Source organism: Triticum aestivum, chromosome 3D, assembly GCF_018294505.1.
Source record: "Triticum aestivum cultivar Chinese Spring chromosome 3D, IWGSC CS RefSeq v2.1, whole genome shotgun sequence".
NCBI classification, from domain to species: domain Eukaryota; kingdom Viridiplantae; phylum Streptophyta; class Magnoliopsida; order Poales; family Poaceae; genus Triticum; species Triticum aestivum.
The window spans coordinates 105634418-105651590 of NC_057802.1; the positions used below are offsets into that span (position 1 = coordinate 105634418).

Below are 17173 nucleotides of genomic sequence, written 5' to 3' on the forward strand. Positions count from 1 at the left end.
TTTAGCATAGATGGTTTCATACTATTTCATATCATGAAGATGTCGAGTCATCAGTAGTTTGACTGTCCTTCTAGTAGTACTAGAATAGCTGAAGCAGTATGTTCAGCAACAAATTTTTAATTATATTGTCTGGAGTCTGGCTTCATGGTTACTGAACGATATGTAATACCCCCTCCATCTCAAAATGTAAGACCATTTTTGACACTATGATAGTGTCAAAAATGATCTTACATTTGGGTATACTCCCTCCGTCTCAAAATTCTTGTCTTAGATTTGTCTAGATACGTGTTAGATACATCCGTATCTAGACAAATCTAAGGCAAGAATTTTGGAACGGAGAGAGTACTAATAATGTATTATCAGGTTCCCACAGAATGTGGGACTTCTAGAAGCGTACTGCATTTAATTAATGTTGATAGCAAACCTTTTCGAGATCATTCCAAAGCGAAGTGTCAAATTATATTTTTCTAACTATTTCTTTATTTCATTAAACAGCGAGAATGGACAAATTTCTGGAGATGTTCTTGTCTATACAAATCCTGGGTTACATTTTGGCGATATACATGTGTTAACTGCAACTCCAATTCCTAATTTGGAGAAGGAGATTGTAGGATTTTCCAAATATGTTATAATATTTCCTATTTCTGGTCCACGGTCTTTGGCTGACAAGATGGCTAACAGCGACTTCGACGGTGATATGTACTTTGTATCAAGAAATCCCCAGGTAGGTTTATTTTTTCCTAGCATTTTGCAGTGAACTATTCATTTCAACTATATCTGCTTACCAATGGAATCCACTGGAGAACACTGATTGCTAGTATATTATATTTTTCTTCCATCAAAAGGCTGGAATTTGCGATATTGTTTCTGATAGTTGAAATCATATTACTACTTACCACGTGCATTGCTTGTTTATCTCAGCTCAACTGCATGTTTGTATTACGATATAATGTGGATGGTTTCTACCAATTTATACAATGTATCTACTATGTTTTTCAAAAATTATATTATGATATTTAGGAATATAATGTGATTCATTTTTTCATCTGATCTTTGGTATTTTTTTCAGTAAGTGTACTTCTGATGCACATGTTGTGGCTTCTTTAACTTAATAAGTGAGCAGAGTTAGGCTTGTGTGCCTCTGGGGTCATTTATTTCTTACAACACCCAAAGACATCGTTATTCTTACTTTATATTGTATATTAACAACAAATAAAATAGTGATATTTAGGAGCAGATTGTCATTTAGCACCAAACTTTTTTGTATGTCATCATTCTGCAGAATTATCACTTTGCTTGCATAAATGACCTTTTCAGTTACTTGAGCACTTCAGACCATCTGAAGCATGGGTTCCGAGAAACCCACCAAAAAAAGTCGAACAAAAGAATCCTCGGGATTATGGTGGACCCCAGCTGGAAAGCCTGTTGTTCAAAGAATTTTTGAAAAGTAGATTTGTACCCAGGTATTGTTATCTTATGATTATGTTATTGCCTGGCAAAACCTAGAAGGCTGGATATTGTCTTATCTTATAATGTTAAAAAATGAATTATTTGTATAATTATTGATGATGTTTAATTTGTTGTTAATACATATAGAAAATTTTGTAAATTACTACTACTGCCACTAGCATTTTCATTTTGCGAGTCAACATCAAGGCTAGTCGAGAACTGAAACGAGTAAAATCTTATGTGCTCTTTTCTTAAAATGAAACTTGGCATGTACTATCCTTCCAAAATCCTCTCAGCTCGTACATTTAGTCCTCGATTTTGACTATTTGGTGTGTGTTATGTTTACAAATTAGTGTGATTTCATCTTTACATAATATAATGATTTAGTGATTCGTCATCTTGGAAATAGTATATGAGTTCAGTAGTACATAACTATATATACGACCACTTAGTACTATATGTGAGATGGATATCATTATTATTAGCAAGATGCATACGTGGACATCAGATCTGATCAGTATGCATTAACTGTCTACTTTCCAGTGACCATTTTGTAGGCTTTATCAATACATATGAATTGTACAAGTAATATTGTTGAACATTATTTGAGTTTATTCTCGCTTCAGTTATACGATAGGTACAGCTGCAGATTGTTGGCTGGTATACATGGATCAACTTTTGGTAGGCCAAGTTCAAGAAAGCAAACGCGAAATGGAAATAAAGGATAAGACGCTTGACTTAGTTGACATATACTATGAGTCTCTGGATGCTCCCAAGACAGGGATCAAGGTTATTTTCAATCCTGATCTCATTTGCTTCCGTCGTCCTTTAGTTTTCTTACTGTCCATGTGCTGTTATTAGCTGGTTTGTGGTTTATAATATCCGAAAAGGCTGCTTTGTGGCGTCCAGCTCAGGAAGGCAAGTCCACAAGGGTTAGTAATCTAGGTGCAGTTGTAGATTCTTTTGCATGCTATCATGTGGTGTCCAGCTCAGAATCCAATTAGAGGCAAAATTTGGTGAAGAATTAGGGGAATCCAGTTGTAGTTGAATTTAGGTGCAGTCAGATTCTTTTGCATGCTATCATATCAAAACTTTAATTGCCCTGGTGCTAATGAATTTTTGTATGGGAACAGTAGGGAGAGCCCTACTGAAGAAATATATTAACATGGAGGGAAATAAAAATGATTCATAGGAGATCAAAACCGTCACAAGGCAGTTATAAAGTATGAACATAAAAATTCTCTGGTTGTATACTTCTCCTGCATGTCCCAACTACTGCCAGCACCGCCAGTGCCATGGATTGCCCACTGAGCCATTTGTCTGTCCGGAAGAGTTCCTTAGCTAGTGATAACATGTCCATGATGATTACCTAAAGAATATATCCAAAATGATGCTAAATAATGTCGTTGCAGGGTTGACTATTACTGGTTTGTCAATTATTCAATTTAGTTGGCATGTGAAACATTGCAAGTCTCTAATGCCGAAAAAGATGACATGATGTGGATTTCAATTTTGGTAGTATAATAATTTTGATATCATTTGTAAAAAAGACCCCTTATTCTACTTTAACTGGTGTTTAATCTTCCCTTCTCCGCCTATCTTTCAAATAGGTCGATGTCCCCGATGCACTGAGGGTCAAAAAATATCCCCACTATATGGAAAAAGGAGATGATCGGTCCTACCATTCAACATCAGTGCTCGGACAGATCTATGACGAAGCAAAAGCATTGTCAGAGCAGTCTAAAGATATTCCTCCAATCAGTAAGTTGCCATGTCCAGTTCCTTTGGTGTATAACTCTCTGTGGCTCTACCTTCTTTGAAATGGATCCTTAGTTCCTTACTGATCACACGTTATGTATCCAGAGATTACAGTAGAGAAGTATAGCTTAGCACGTGCTAGGATACTAGATCATAGAAGTTAGTACCCAAGGACATTGAGACTGTTAGAATAAATCCGAGGCATACCGTTGATCATCCGAAGACCAAGCAATCACACGAGCACGACACCGAGATTTGTTAACGAGGTTCACCGATATGGCTACATCCCCGGGGCCTGACTATGAGCGCTCCTCCCATGACACCGCTACAATACCGCACCCGGTAGCCCTGGACACCGGCACAAGCCGCCGGCTTCCCCTGCGTTCCGGTGCTATTATGTTGGCATAGGTTACATCGTGTGTCTACCCCCACTATATATGAGAGGCCTAGAATACAAGTGTCCTATTAGGACACGACTCCATATCCTATCTAAACACAATACTACTACAAGTCCAACTGTAACCTACGTTATACATCATATTCGACACAACTCTAACAAATTCCACCTTGGCGAATATTCTCCACCACCCTGAATTTGTCAATGCGTCAAACTTCCATGTACATTGGACTTGAGCTTATCCCATGAGTACCGCTGCTACTCCAAAGACTCCATATGACTCCACCTGCAACTTGTAGTCCCTTCTTTTCTTAACCACAGTCAATGCTCGAGCGAAATTAAGTTCCACATTACTCTAGTTTGCGCTCCCAACTTTCAGAGCATTAGTCCAATGCCATCACACACTGATCACTGACCTGCGTGAAAGTGAACAACTCACATATTGGGTATCATACATAAGAGTTACCTGAACTCAACATCACCGCTCTTCCTTGACCGCCTGTCTGAAACTTGAAGGAATTTCACCATTGCTTGTAGTCATCCCGAGTCAAATTCGCAGTTGTCTCATCACATGTATGACCACCAGAGCCCTGGCCCGTCTCCATGTCCCGTGCATACCGCACGCCTCGCCGCTATTACCGCGTCGAGCCTCCGCTGTCCCGGTTGAGTCTCAAGGGTCGCGACCCACACCACTCAACCCCCACTGCAGAGTACCACCGATCATCACCGACTGATGACGAGTTTCACGCTTCCATCAGACCACTGGGCTCCAGTCCGAACTACGTGTCCCTCGCTTTTTCCCGCTGAATTGGCTTCGACTCTCTGTGCACTAACGCCGTAGCCCCTCAATCCAGCTCCACCTTCGACATGACTCCATGGTAGATGATCAGTCCACCCTTGCGCCCGGTCGACTCCAAACTCTCATGTGCACCGTCTTAAATCAACCCCGCGCCATAGTCTTGTCGAAGCCACACAAGCCCTCGGGGCCTGCACCATGTGTTTCCACATGCAGAAGTCGGTCACCATCGGCATCACGCTCCTATGTCGTCGTCGCCGATCCCACCACCGTCTTCTGTACCAATCGACTTACGTCGATCCGTCAGACTGTCCAAGTCTGACCCAGCCGAACTTATCCGACTGCATGACACATTCGAGACTCCCAAATCGTCTTTCGCGAATCTCCATCCATCACCTGACAATTCCATCTTAGCTGACATGACTTCCTGCAACACATTCAAGCATCTCTATTGCGCCAACAAATCTTTCACCTTTGTCCGCCACAACCCAAGGTTTTCAGTCCAGTCAACTTCTCCACCTCAAACCTGATACCCGTTGGCGCCATAGTCCTTTGTACGGCTCCCTGCGAAAAATTATCCGAGCTTTACACACGTTGCCCCAAGTACACGAACAGAACCTCCGGTCTTCCGCGTACTACTAGCAATTCCAACCAAAAAAGATCCTTCTGGTCTTCACGTGGCTCCCGTGGCTCAACTCCAATGCTAGCTTTGCTTTCCCATGACCTTCCGCTTTCTGATGGCTGCTTATCCTTGATGGATTTTCTCACGCACAAATCTGATCCCCTGCCTCCAGGGACTCGGTCCCGATTTTTTTTCTTCAAAACAAATCATCCACGGTGTTGCATCTGTACGCACACGCCACAAGTCCATGCAAACTCCAGCCTGCTCTTGGGCAGCACCTGCGCCGCGCTTCTGGCCAGCTTCGGCCTTGGCCCCCTGCTGCAGCCACATGCCCACATGGGCCGCACCGCCATGAGCCTCGCCTAGGCTTCCACTGCTACACGCACCAGCCGCCAGACGCCATCGATCCCACCAGCACCTATGCGCACCGCCTGATGCTCACCCGATTGATCCATCAGATCGATCGCCGCACATCCCACGTGCATGCGTCATAGGAGCCTTCTGTTGTTCCGACGCCCTTTGCAACTCACCGCCGCCGACGCATTCGGATGATTCCGATTGCTTATCAACCGAGGCTTTCATCCGCTAATCCGTTCACCACCGTGACGAAATAAACAGCAAACCAGCTTCGTCTCCTCTAGATCGACACAACTGCGGCCTCCAAATAACTTAGCTCTGATACCACTTGTTAGAATTAATCCGAGGCATACTGTTGATCGTCCGAGGACCAAGCAATCACACGAGCACAACACCGAGATTTGTTAACGAGGTTCATCGATATGGCTACATCACCGGGGCCTGACTATGGGAGCTCCTCTCCATGACACCGCTACAATACCGCACCCGATCACCCTGGACACCGGCACAAGTCGCTGGCTTCCCCTGCGTTCCGGTGCTATTATGTTGGCATAGGTTACATCGTGTGTCTACCCCACTATATATGAGAGGCACGACTCCATATTCTATCTAAACACAATACTACTACAAGTCCAACTGTAACCTACCTTGTACATCATATTCGACACAACTCTAACAGAGACATATGTGTACACGTATTTCTAATTACTTCTGTATACACTCTGTTACAATAGGTTAAGTTGTTTTCTGTAGACTCTGCTATCATGACATTGATTGGGTGTGGCATACACGAATCCATCTTTTCAGACTCTGCTTATCTTTTTATTTTTGCTGAATAGGGGTTCACGCTGCCACGGTCTCTGCATCATCGTGATGCACACAATCATGACTGTGCCTACCCTTGATATGTTTCCCATATCCATTATGTTTTTCAGATATATCGCCCGTGGCGTGCTTTACAGAGGTGGCCGTGGGGGTAACCAAAGAGCGCAAGGAGCAGTGGAAAAGGCTTTACGACGAGTATCGAGGAGAGAGCACAGCCCTCTACGATAAGAAGTACAGCAAAGAAGAGAGAGACGTGGGGTTTACGAAGCTTTACCAGGGAAAAATATCAGGTGCTACGGGAGCACCTAAGTTTAGGTGCTCCAAGAGCTTCTCGGCCATTGGATCTGAAATCCAACGGTCATCTACAGATGCGCTGGACCCGATTTGCAATAACAAATTTCTGGGAGTGTTTTCTGAATAAAAGCGTGAGCTCTCTCCTTGGCCTTCGGATCTCAGATCTAAAGGTTGAAAAGCTCCTGGAGCATCTAAGATTAGGTGCTCCCGTAGCACCAGATATCCTCCCGCTTTACCAGAAATACACGCGGGTAAGCATCCTGCGTAGTCAATATGCAGAGATTGGCTCCCGTGAAAAACTCTAACCCGGTTACCCTTACAGATGTTGTACGACGCCGAGGAGTTCGACCCACATGGGCCGCACCGCCATGAGCCTCGCCTAGGCTTCCACTGCTACACGCACCAGCCGCCAGACGCCATCGATCCCGATTGATCCATCAGATCGATCGCCGCACATCCCACGTGCATGCGTCATAGGAGCCTTCTCTTGTTCCGACGCCCTTTGCAACTCGCCGCCGCCGACGCATTCGGATGATTCCGATTGCTTATCAACCGAGGCTTTCATCCGCTAATCCGTTCGCCACCGTGACGAAATAAACAGCAAACCAGCTTCGTCTCCTCTAGATCGACACAACTGCGGCCTCCAAATAACTTAGCTCTGATACCACTTGTTAGAATTAATCCGAGGCATACCGTTGATCATCCGAGGACCAAGCAATCACACGAGCACAACACCGAGATTTGTTAACGAGGTTCATCGATATGGCTACATCCCCGGGGCCTGACTATGGGCGCTCCTCCCCATGACACCGCTACAATACCGCACCCGATCACCCTGGACACCGGCACAAGTCGCTGGCTTCCCCTGCGTTCCGGTGCTATTATGTTGGCATAGGTTACATCGTGTGTCTACCCCACTATATATGAGAGGCACGACTCCATATTCTATCTAAACACAATACTACTACAAGTCCAACTGTAACCTACCTTGTACATCATATTCGACACAACTCTAACAGAGACATATGTGTACACGTATTTCTAATTACTTCTGTATACACTCTGTTACAATAGGTTAAGTTGTTTTCTGTAGACTCTGCTATCATGACATTGATTGGGTGTGGCATACACGAATCCATCTTTTCAGACTCTGCTTATCTTTTTATTTTTGCTGAATAGGGGTTCACGCTGCCACGGTCTCTGCATCATCGTGATGCACACAATCATGACTGTGCCTACCCTTGATATGTTTCCCATATCCATTATGTTTTTCAGATATATCGCCCGTGGCGTGCTTTACAGAGGTGGCCGTGGGGGTAACCAAAGAGCGCAAGGAGCAGTGGAAAAGGCTTTACGACGAGTATCGAGGAGAGAGCACAGCCCTCTACGATAAGAAGTACAGCAAAGAAGAGAGAGACGTGGGGTTTACGAAGCTTTACCAGGGAAAAATATCAGGTGCTACGGGAGCACCTAAGTTTAGGTGCTCCAAGAGCTTCTCGGCCATTGGATCTGAAATCCAACGGTCATCTACAGATGCGCTGGACCCGATTTGCAATAACAAATTTCTGGGAGTGTTTTCTGAATAAAAGCGTGAGCTCTCTCCTTGGCCTTCGGATCTCAGATCTAAATGTTGAAAAGCTCCTGGAGCATCTAAGATTAGGTGCTCCCGTAGCACCAGATATCCTCCCGCTTTACCAGAAATACACGCGGGTAAGCATCCTGCGTAGTCAATATGCAGAGATTGGCTCCCGTGAAAAACTCTAACCCGGTTACCCTTACAGATGTTGTACGACGCCGAGGAGTTCGACCCACATGGGCCGCACCGCCATGAGCCTCGCCTAGGCTTCCACTGCTACACGCACCAGCCGCCAGACGCCATCGATCCCGATTGATCCATCAGATCGATCGCCGCACATCCCACATGCATGCGTCATAGGAGCCTTCTCTTGTTCCGACGCCCTTTGCAACTCTCCGCCGCCGACGCATTCGGATGATTCCGATTGCTTATCAACCGAGGCTTTCATCCGCTAATCCGTTCGCCACCGTGACGAAATAAACAGCAAACCAGCTTCGTCTCCTCTAGATCGACAGAACTGCGGCCTCCAAATAACTTAGCTCTGATACCACTTGTTAGAATTAATCCGAGGCATACCGTTGATCATCCGAGGACCAAGCAATCACACGAGCACAACACCGAGATTTGTTAACGAGGTTCATCGATATGGCTACATCCCCGGGGCCTGACTATGGGCGCTCCTCCCCATGACACCGCTACAATACCGCACCCGATCACCCTGGACACCGGCACAAGTCGCTGGCTTCCCCTGCGTTCCGGTGCTATTATGTTGGCATAGGTTACATCGTGTGTCTACCCCACTATATATGAGAGGCACGACTCCATATTCTATCTAAACACAATACTATTACAAGTCCAACTGTAACCTACCTTGTACATCATATTCGACACAACTCTAACAGAGACATATGTGTACACGTATTTCTAATTACTTCTGTATACACTCTGTTACAATAGGTTAAGTTGTTTTCTGTAGACTCTGCTATCATGACATTGATTGGGTGTGGCATACACGAATCCATCTTTTCAGACTCTGCTTATCTTTTTATTTTTGCTGCATAGGGGTTCACGCTGCCACGGTCTCTGCATCATCGTGATGCACACAATCATGACTGTGCCTACCCTTGATATGTTTCCCATATCCATTATGTTTTTCAGATATATCGCCCGTGGCGCGCTTTACAGAGGTGGCCGTGGGGGTAACCAAAGAGCGCAAGGAGCAGTGGAAAAGGCTTTACGACGAATATCGAGGAGAGAGCACATCCCTCTACGATAAGAAGTGCAGCAAAGAAGAGAGAGACGTGGGGTTTACGAAGCTTTACCAGGGGAAAATATCAGGTGGTACGGGAGCACCTAAGTTTAGGTGCTACAAGAGCTTCTCGGCCATTGGATCTGAAATCCAACGGTCATCTACAGATGCGCTGGACCCGATTTGCAATAACAAATTTCTGGGAGTGTTTTCTGAATAAAAGCCTGAGCTCTCTCCTTGGCCTTCGGATCTCAGATCTAAAGGTTGAAAAGCTCCTGGAGCATCTAAGATTAGGTGCTCCCGTAGCACCAAATATCCTCCCGCTTTACCAGAAGTACAGGCGGGTAAGCATCCTGCGTAGTCAATATGCAGAGATTGGCTCCCGTGAAAAACTCTAACCCGGTTACCCTTACAGATGTTGTACGACGCCGAGGAGTTCGACCCACATGGGCCGCACCGCCATGAGCCTCGCCTAGGCTTCCACTGCTACACGCACCAGCCGCCAGACGCCATCGATCCCACCAGCACCTATGCGCACCGCCTGATGCTCACCCGATTGATCCATCAGATCGATCGCCGCACATCCCACGTGCATGCGTCATAGGAGCCTTCTGTTGTTCCGACGCCCTTTGCAACTCGCCGCCGCCGACGCATTCGGATGATTCCGATTGCTTATCAACCGAGGCTTTCATCCGCTAATCCGTTCGCCACCGTGACGAAATAAACAGCAAACCAGCTTCGTCTCCTCTAGATCGACACAACTGCGGCCTCCAAATAACTTAGCTCTGATACCACTTGTTAGAATTAATCCGAGGCATACCGTCGATCATCCGAGGACCAAGCAATCACACGAGCACAACACCGAGATTTGTTAACGAGGTTCATCGATATGGCTACATCCCCGGGGCCTGACTATGGGCGCTCCTCCCCATGACACCCCTACAATACCGCACCCGATCACCCTGGACACCGGCACAAGTCGCTGGCTTCCCCTGCGTTCCGGTGCTATTATGTTGGCATAGGTTACATCGTGTGTCTACCCCACTATATATGAGAGGCACGACTCCATATTCTATCTAAACACAATACTACTACAAGTCCAACTGTAACCTACCTTGTACATCATATTCGACACAACTCTAACAGAGACATATGTGTACACGTATTTCTAATTACTTCTGTATACACTCTGTTACAATAGGTTAAGTTGTTTTCTGTAGACTCTGCTATCATGACATTGATTGGGTGTGGCATACACGAATCCATCTTTTCAGACTCTGCTTATCTTTTTATTTTTGCTGCATAGGGGTTCACGCTGCCACGGTCTCTGCATCATCGTGATGCACACAATCATGACTGTGCCTACCCTTGATATGTTTCCCATATCCATTATGTTTTTAAGATATATTGCCCGTGGCGCGCTTTACAGAGGTGGCCGTGGGGGTAACCAAAGAGCGCTGGAAGCAGTGGAAAAGGCTTTACGACGAATATCGAGGAGAGAGCACATCCCTCTACGATAAGAAGTGCAGCAAAGAAGAGAGAGACGTGGGGTTTACGAAGCTTTACCAGGGGAAAATATCAGGTGCTACGGGAGCACCTAAGTTTAGGTGCTACAAGAGCTTCTCGGCCATTGGATCTGAAATCCAACGGTCATCTACAGATGCGCTGGACCCGATTTGCAATAACAAATTTCTGGGAGTGTTTTCTGAATAAAAGCCTGAGCTCTCTCCTTGGCCTTCGGATCTCAGATCTAAAGGTTGAAAAGCTCCTGGAGCATCTAAGATTAGGTGCTCCCGTAGCACCAGATATCCTCCCGCTTTACCAGAAGTACAGGCGGGTAAGCATCCTGCGTAGTCAATATGCAGAGATTGGCTCCCGTGAAAAACTCTAACCCGGTTACCCTTACAGATGATGTACGACGCTGAGGAGTTCGACCCACATGGGCCGCACCGCCATGAGCCTCGCCTAGGCTTCCACTGCTACACGCACCAGCCGCCAGACGCCATCGATCCCACCAGCACCTATGCGCACCGCCTGATGCTCACCCGATTGATCCATCAGATCGATCGCCGCACATCCCACGTGCATGCATCATAGGAGCCTTCTGTTGTTCCGACGCCCTTTGCAACTCGCCGCCGCCGACGCATTCGGATGATTCCGATTGCTTATCAACCGAGGCTTTCATCCGCTAATCCGTTCGCCACCGTGACGAAATAAACAGCAAACCAGCTTCGTCTCCTCTAGATCGACACAACTGCGGCCTCCAAATAACTTAGCTCTGATACCACTTGTTAGAATTAATCCGAGGCATACCGTTGATCATCCGAGGACCAAGCAATCACACGAGCACAACACCGAGATTTGTTAACGAGGTTCATCGATATGGCTACATCCCCGGGGCCTGACTATGGGCGCTCCTCCCCATGACACCGCTACAATACCGCACCCGATCACCCTGGACACCGGCACAAGTCGCTGGCTTCCCCTGCGTTCCGGTGCTATTATGTTGGCATATGTTACATCGTGTGTCTACCCCACTATATATGAGAGGCACGACTCCATATTCTATCTAAACACAATACTACTACAAGTCCAACTGTAACCTACCTTGTACATCATATTCGACACAACTCTAACAGAGACATATGTGTACACGTATTTCTAATTACTTCTGTATACACTCTGTTACAATAGGTTAAGTTGTTTTCTGTAGACTCTGCTATCATGACATTGATTGGGTGTGGCATACACGAATCCATCTTTTCAGACTCTGCTTATCTTTTTATTTTTGCTGCATAGGGGTTCACGCTGCCACGGTCTCTGCATCATCGTGATGCACACAATCATGAATGTGCCTACCCTTGATATGTTTCCCATATCCATTATGTTTTTCAGATATATCGCCCGTGGCGCGCTTTACAGAGGTGGCCGTGGGGGTAACCAAAGAGCGCAAGGAGCAGTGGAAAAGGCTTTACGACGAATATCGAGGAGAGAGCACATCCCTCTACGATAAGAAGTGCAGCAAAGAAGAGAGAGACGTGGGGTTTACGAAGCTTTACCAGGGGAAAATATCAGGTGGTACGGGAGCACCTAAGTTTAGGTGCTACAAGAGCTTCTCGGCCATTGGATCTGAAATCCAACGGTCATCTACAGATGCGCTGGACCCGATTTGCAATAACAAATTTCTGGGAGTGTTTTCTGAATAAAAGCCTGAGCTCTCTCCTTGGCCTTCGGATCTCAGATCTAAAGGTTGAAAAGCTCCTGGAGCATCTAAGATTAGGTGCTCCCGTAGCACCAGATATCTTCCCGCTTTACCAGAAGTACAGGCGGGTAAGCATCCTGCGTAGTCAATATGCAGAGATTGGCTCCCGTGAAAAACTCTAAACCGGTTACCCTTACAGATGCTGTACGACGCCGAGGAGTTCGACCCACATGGGCCGCACCGCCATGAGCCTTGCCTAGGCTTCCACTGCTACACGCACCAGCCGCCGGACGCAATCGATCCCACCATCACCTATGCGCACCGCCTGATGCTCACCCGATTGATCCATCAGATCGATCGCCGCACATCCCACGTGCATGCGTCATAGGAGCCTTCTGTTGTTCCGACGCCCTTTGCAACTCGCCGCCGCCGACGCATTCGGATGATTCCGATTGCTTATCAACCGAGGCTTTCATCCGCTAATCCGTTCGCCACCGTGACGAAATAAACAGCAAACCAGCTTCGTCTCCTCTAGATCGACAGAACTGCGGCCTCCAAATAACTTAGCTCTGATACCACTTGTTAGAATTAATCCGAGGCGTACCGTTGATCATCCGAGGACCAAGCAATCACACGAGCAAAACACCGAGATTTGTTAACGAGGTTCATCGATATGGCTACATCCCCGGGGCCTGACTATGGGCGCTCCTCCCCATGACACCGCTACAATACCGCACCCGATCACCCTGGACACCGGCACAAGTCGCTGGCTTCCCCTGCGTTCCGGTGCTATTATGTTGGCATAGGTTACATCGTGTGTCTACCCCACTATATATGAGAGGCACGACTCCATATTCTATCTAAACACAATACTACTACAAGTCCAACTGTAACCTACCTTGTACATCATATTCGACACAACTCTAACAGAGACATATGTGTACACGTATTTCTAATTACTTCTGTATACACTCTGTTACAATAGGTTAAGTTGTTTTCTGTAGACTCTGCTATCATGACATTGATTGGGTGTGGCATACACGAATCCATCTTTTCAGACTCTGCTTATCTTTTTATTTTTGCTGCATAGGGGTTCACGCTGCCACGGTCTCTGCATCATCGTGATGCACACAATCATGACTGTGCCTACCCTTGATATGTTTCCCATATCCATTATGTTTTTCAGATATATCGCCCGTGGAGCGCTTTACAGAGGTGGCCGTGGGGGTAACCAAAGAGCGCAAGGAGCAGTGGAAAAGGCTTTACGACGAATATCGAGGAGAGAGCACATCCCTCTACGATAAGAAGTGCAGCAAAGAAGAGAGAGACGTGGGGTTTACGAAGCTTTACCAGGGGAAAATATCAGGTGGTACGGGAGCACCTAAGTTTAGGTGCTACAAGAGCTTCTCGGCCATTGGATCTGAAATCCAACGGTCATCTACAGATGCGCTGGACCCGATTTGCAATAACAAATTTCTGGGAGTGTTTTCTGAATAAAAGCCTGAGCTCTCTCCTTGGCCTTCGGATCTCAGATCTAAAGGTTGAAAAGCTCCTGGAGCATCTAAGATTAGGTGCTCCCGTAGCACCAGATATCCTCCCGCTTTACCAGAAGTACAGGCGGGCAAGCATCCTGCGTAGTCAATATGCAGAGATTGGCTCCCGTGAAAAACTCTAACCCGGTTACCCTTACAGATGCTGTACGACGCCGAGGAGTTCGACCCACATGGGCCGCACCGCCATGAGCCTCGCCTAGGCTTCCACTGCTACACGCACCAGCCGCCAGACGCCATCGATCCCACCAGCACCTATGCGCACCGCCTGATGCTCACCCGATTGATCCATCAGATCGATCGCCGCACATCCCACGTGCATGCGTCATAGGAGCCTTCTGTTGTTCCGACGCCCTTTGCAACTCGCCGCCGCCGACGCATTCGGATGATTCCGATTGCTTATCAACCGAGGCTTTCATCCGCTAATCCGTTCGCCACCGTGACGAAATAAACAGCAAACCAGCTTCGTCTCCTCTAGATCGACACAACTGCGGCCTCCAAATAACTTAGCTCTGATACCACTTGTTAGAATTAATCCGAGGCATACCGTCGATCATCCGAGGACCAAGCAATCACACGAGCACAACACCGAGATTTGTTAACGAGGTTCATCGATATGGCTACATCCCCGGGGCCTGACTATGGGCGCTCCTCCCCATGACACCCCTACAATACCGCACCCGATCACCCTGGACACCGGCACAAGTCGCTGGCTTCCCCTGCGTTCCGGTGCTATTATGTTGGCATAGGTTACATCGTGTGTCTACCCCACTATATATGAGAGGCACGACTCCATATTCTATCTAAACACAATACTACTACAAGTCCAACTGTAACCTACCTTGTACATCATATTCGACACAACTCTAACAGAGACATATGTGTACACGTATTTCTAATTACTTCTGTATACACTCTGTTACAATAGGTTAAGTTGTTTTCTGTAGACTCTGCTATCATGACATTGATTGGGTGTGGCATACACGAATCCATCTTTTCAGACTCTGCTTATCTTTTTATTTTTGCTGCATAGGGGTTCACGCTGCCACGGTCTCTGCATCATCGTGATGCACACAATCATGACTGTGCCTACCCTTGATATGTTTCCCATATCCATTATGTTTTTCAGATATATCGCCCGTGGCGCGCTTTACAGAGGTGGCCGTGGGGGTAACCAAAGAGCGCAAGGAGCAGTGGAAAAGGCTTTACGACGAATATCGAGGAGAGAGCACATCCCTCTACGATAAGAAGTGCAGCAAAGAAGAGAGAGACGTGGGGTTTACGAAGCTTTACCAGGGGAAAATATCAGGTGGTACGGGAGCACCTAAGTTTAGGTGCTACAAGAGCTTCTCGGCCATTGGATCTGAAATCCAACGGTCATCTACAGATGCGCTGGACCCGATTTGCAATAACAAATTTCTGGGAGTGTTTTCTGAATAAAAGCCTGAGCTCTCTCCTTGGCCTTCGGATCTCAGATCTAAAGGTTGAAAAGCTCCTGGAGCATCTAAGATTAGGTGCTCCCGTAGCACCAGATATCCTCCCGCTTTACCAGAAGTACAGGCGGGTAAGCATCCTGCGTAGTCAATATGCAGAGATTGGCTCCCGTGAAAAACTCTAACCCGGTTACCCTTACAGATGCTGTACGACGCCGAGGAGTTCGACGATAGCCTGAGGAACTACAACGAGGTGTTCGGCGAGGCCTGTGCCATCTACCAGATCGTCTATGAGTACGCGCAGAGTCAGAACAAGGCTACATTGTGCGGCTTTGCGTGGAAGGTCGCCGGCCGCGCACTGTGCCATCTCCACGCAATAAAGCGTGGCGGGGAGACGGTGCTCTGCTCGCAATCCGTCCTCCGGGACGCTTTCAAGAAGAACCGTTGAGGTCACGTGAGCTCCGCGGTTTTCAGTCACAAGCGTGTTATGCCGCCCTTGCTAGCGATCTAGTACCCGTGAGGGGGTCTACGTGCTAAATTGTTGATACTACCTGCGTATTGATCACTATCGTCCTTTTGTAGAGCTTTTATGCATATTCTGAGTTTCTGGAAAACTCTTTCATTTACATGATTACTAGCACATATGACCATGCATGAAAAAAAAAATTACTCCCTTCATGCTTTTATATTATGGGACAGAGAGTATATGTTTCTAGTATAATATGTATGGCTCAAGACGCTCTATTGGTCTACATTCTTTATTTGAACATGGCATCTAATCCGTGTATGAGCTTATACTTTTTCTCACCCTCATTGATAGTGGTTGCGGTGTTTACCTATTACAGTGCGCTCAAATGTAATCAACCCCAAGGTAATGACACAGACATGGCACCATTATCAATGCGATGCTCTCCTGGTCCAACACCGTCACCCACACTAATCTAAACTACGCATCGTCCTCGTCAAAGATGTCCACTATCTTTGTGTCGGGCGCCGGCTCCTCTTCCTCATCCATGTAGACAAGCATCTCGTCGATGTCCGTTTCCTGCACCGCCTGGATGATATGGCAGTTGGCCTCTGCCTCCGACTGGAGGGAATCGAGGATTGCCTGTTGCTCCGCCCACAGGTCCGCGTCCCCTGCGTCCTCCTGCTCTGTGTCCGTGTTGACCTCCATCACCACCACCTCCTCCTCCTCGAACTCCTCTTACGGATCCACCGCGTCCGATGGTAGCCCCGCGGTGATCCGGGCTTCGCGCCTTGTCCGGATTTGCTCAAGGAGGTGCAGTCGGCGCTCTGGAGTTAGATAGCTCACCTGTCATGGTGGTGGCATCGCTACTTGATTGTGCTAGCAGACGGCAAGTGGCCGACATTTGAAGAGTGCGGCGGAGAGGGAGAAAGATGGATGAGCTCAGGCTGGTGGCGTCAAGAGGGTGGAAGTGGATGTGGCTAGGGCTGTGGACGCCGTCCGGCTTACATAGCCGAACTTTGGCCCTCAGGCGGCGAGCCGGAGCGGCGCCACGGATCGTTCACTCCCCACCGGAGGAGACAGCCGTCAGACTGTCAGGTTTCCGGGTGTTTTCCCCATCATCGGTCTAATGTGGTGGATGTGCTCGGTCGCGCCCGGGCCTCCCCATAACTGCCCCATATTTGGGCTGGATATGAGGA

The 17173-nt window shown here is 47.3% G+C and overlaps 1 protein-coding gene across 1 annotated transcript in view; it reads left to right on the plus strand.

Moving 5' to 3' along the window:
- LOC123076182 (probable RNA-dependent RNA polymerase 3) overlaps nucleotides 1-15956 on the plus strand; it is a 31431-nt gene extending 15475 nt beyond the window's left edge. The window contains exons 12-26 of the mRNA XM_044498567.1: nucleotides 496-724; nucleotides 1318-1463; nucleotides 2076-2238; nucleotides 3060-3210; nucleotides 6315-6494; nucleotides 7774-7953; nucleotides 9233-9415; nucleotides 12219-12401; nucleotides 12565-12653; nucleotides 12725-12898; nucleotides 13616-13667; nucleotides 13712-13894; nucleotides 15205-15387; nucleotides 15551-15639; nucleotides 15711-15956. Coding sequence (XP_044354502.1) covers nucleotides 496-724; nucleotides 1318-1463; nucleotides 2076-2238; nucleotides 3060-3210; nucleotides 6315-6494; nucleotides 7774-7953; nucleotides 9233-9415; nucleotides 12219-12401; nucleotides 12565-12653; nucleotides 12725-12898; nucleotides 13616-13667; nucleotides 13712-13894; nucleotides 15205-15387; nucleotides 15551-15639; nucleotides 15711-15956 — 2431 coding nt within the window. The remainder of the gene's footprint in view (nucleotides 1-495; nucleotides 725-1317; nucleotides 1464-2075; nucleotides 2239-3059; nucleotides 3211-6314; nucleotides 6495-7773; nucleotides 7954-9232; nucleotides 9416-12218; nucleotides 12402-12564; nucleotides 12654-12724; nucleotides 12899-13615; nucleotides 13668-13711; nucleotides 13895-15204; nucleotides 15388-15550; nucleotides 15640-15710) is intronic.
- Nucleotides 15957-17173: the final 1217 nt, after the last annotated feature.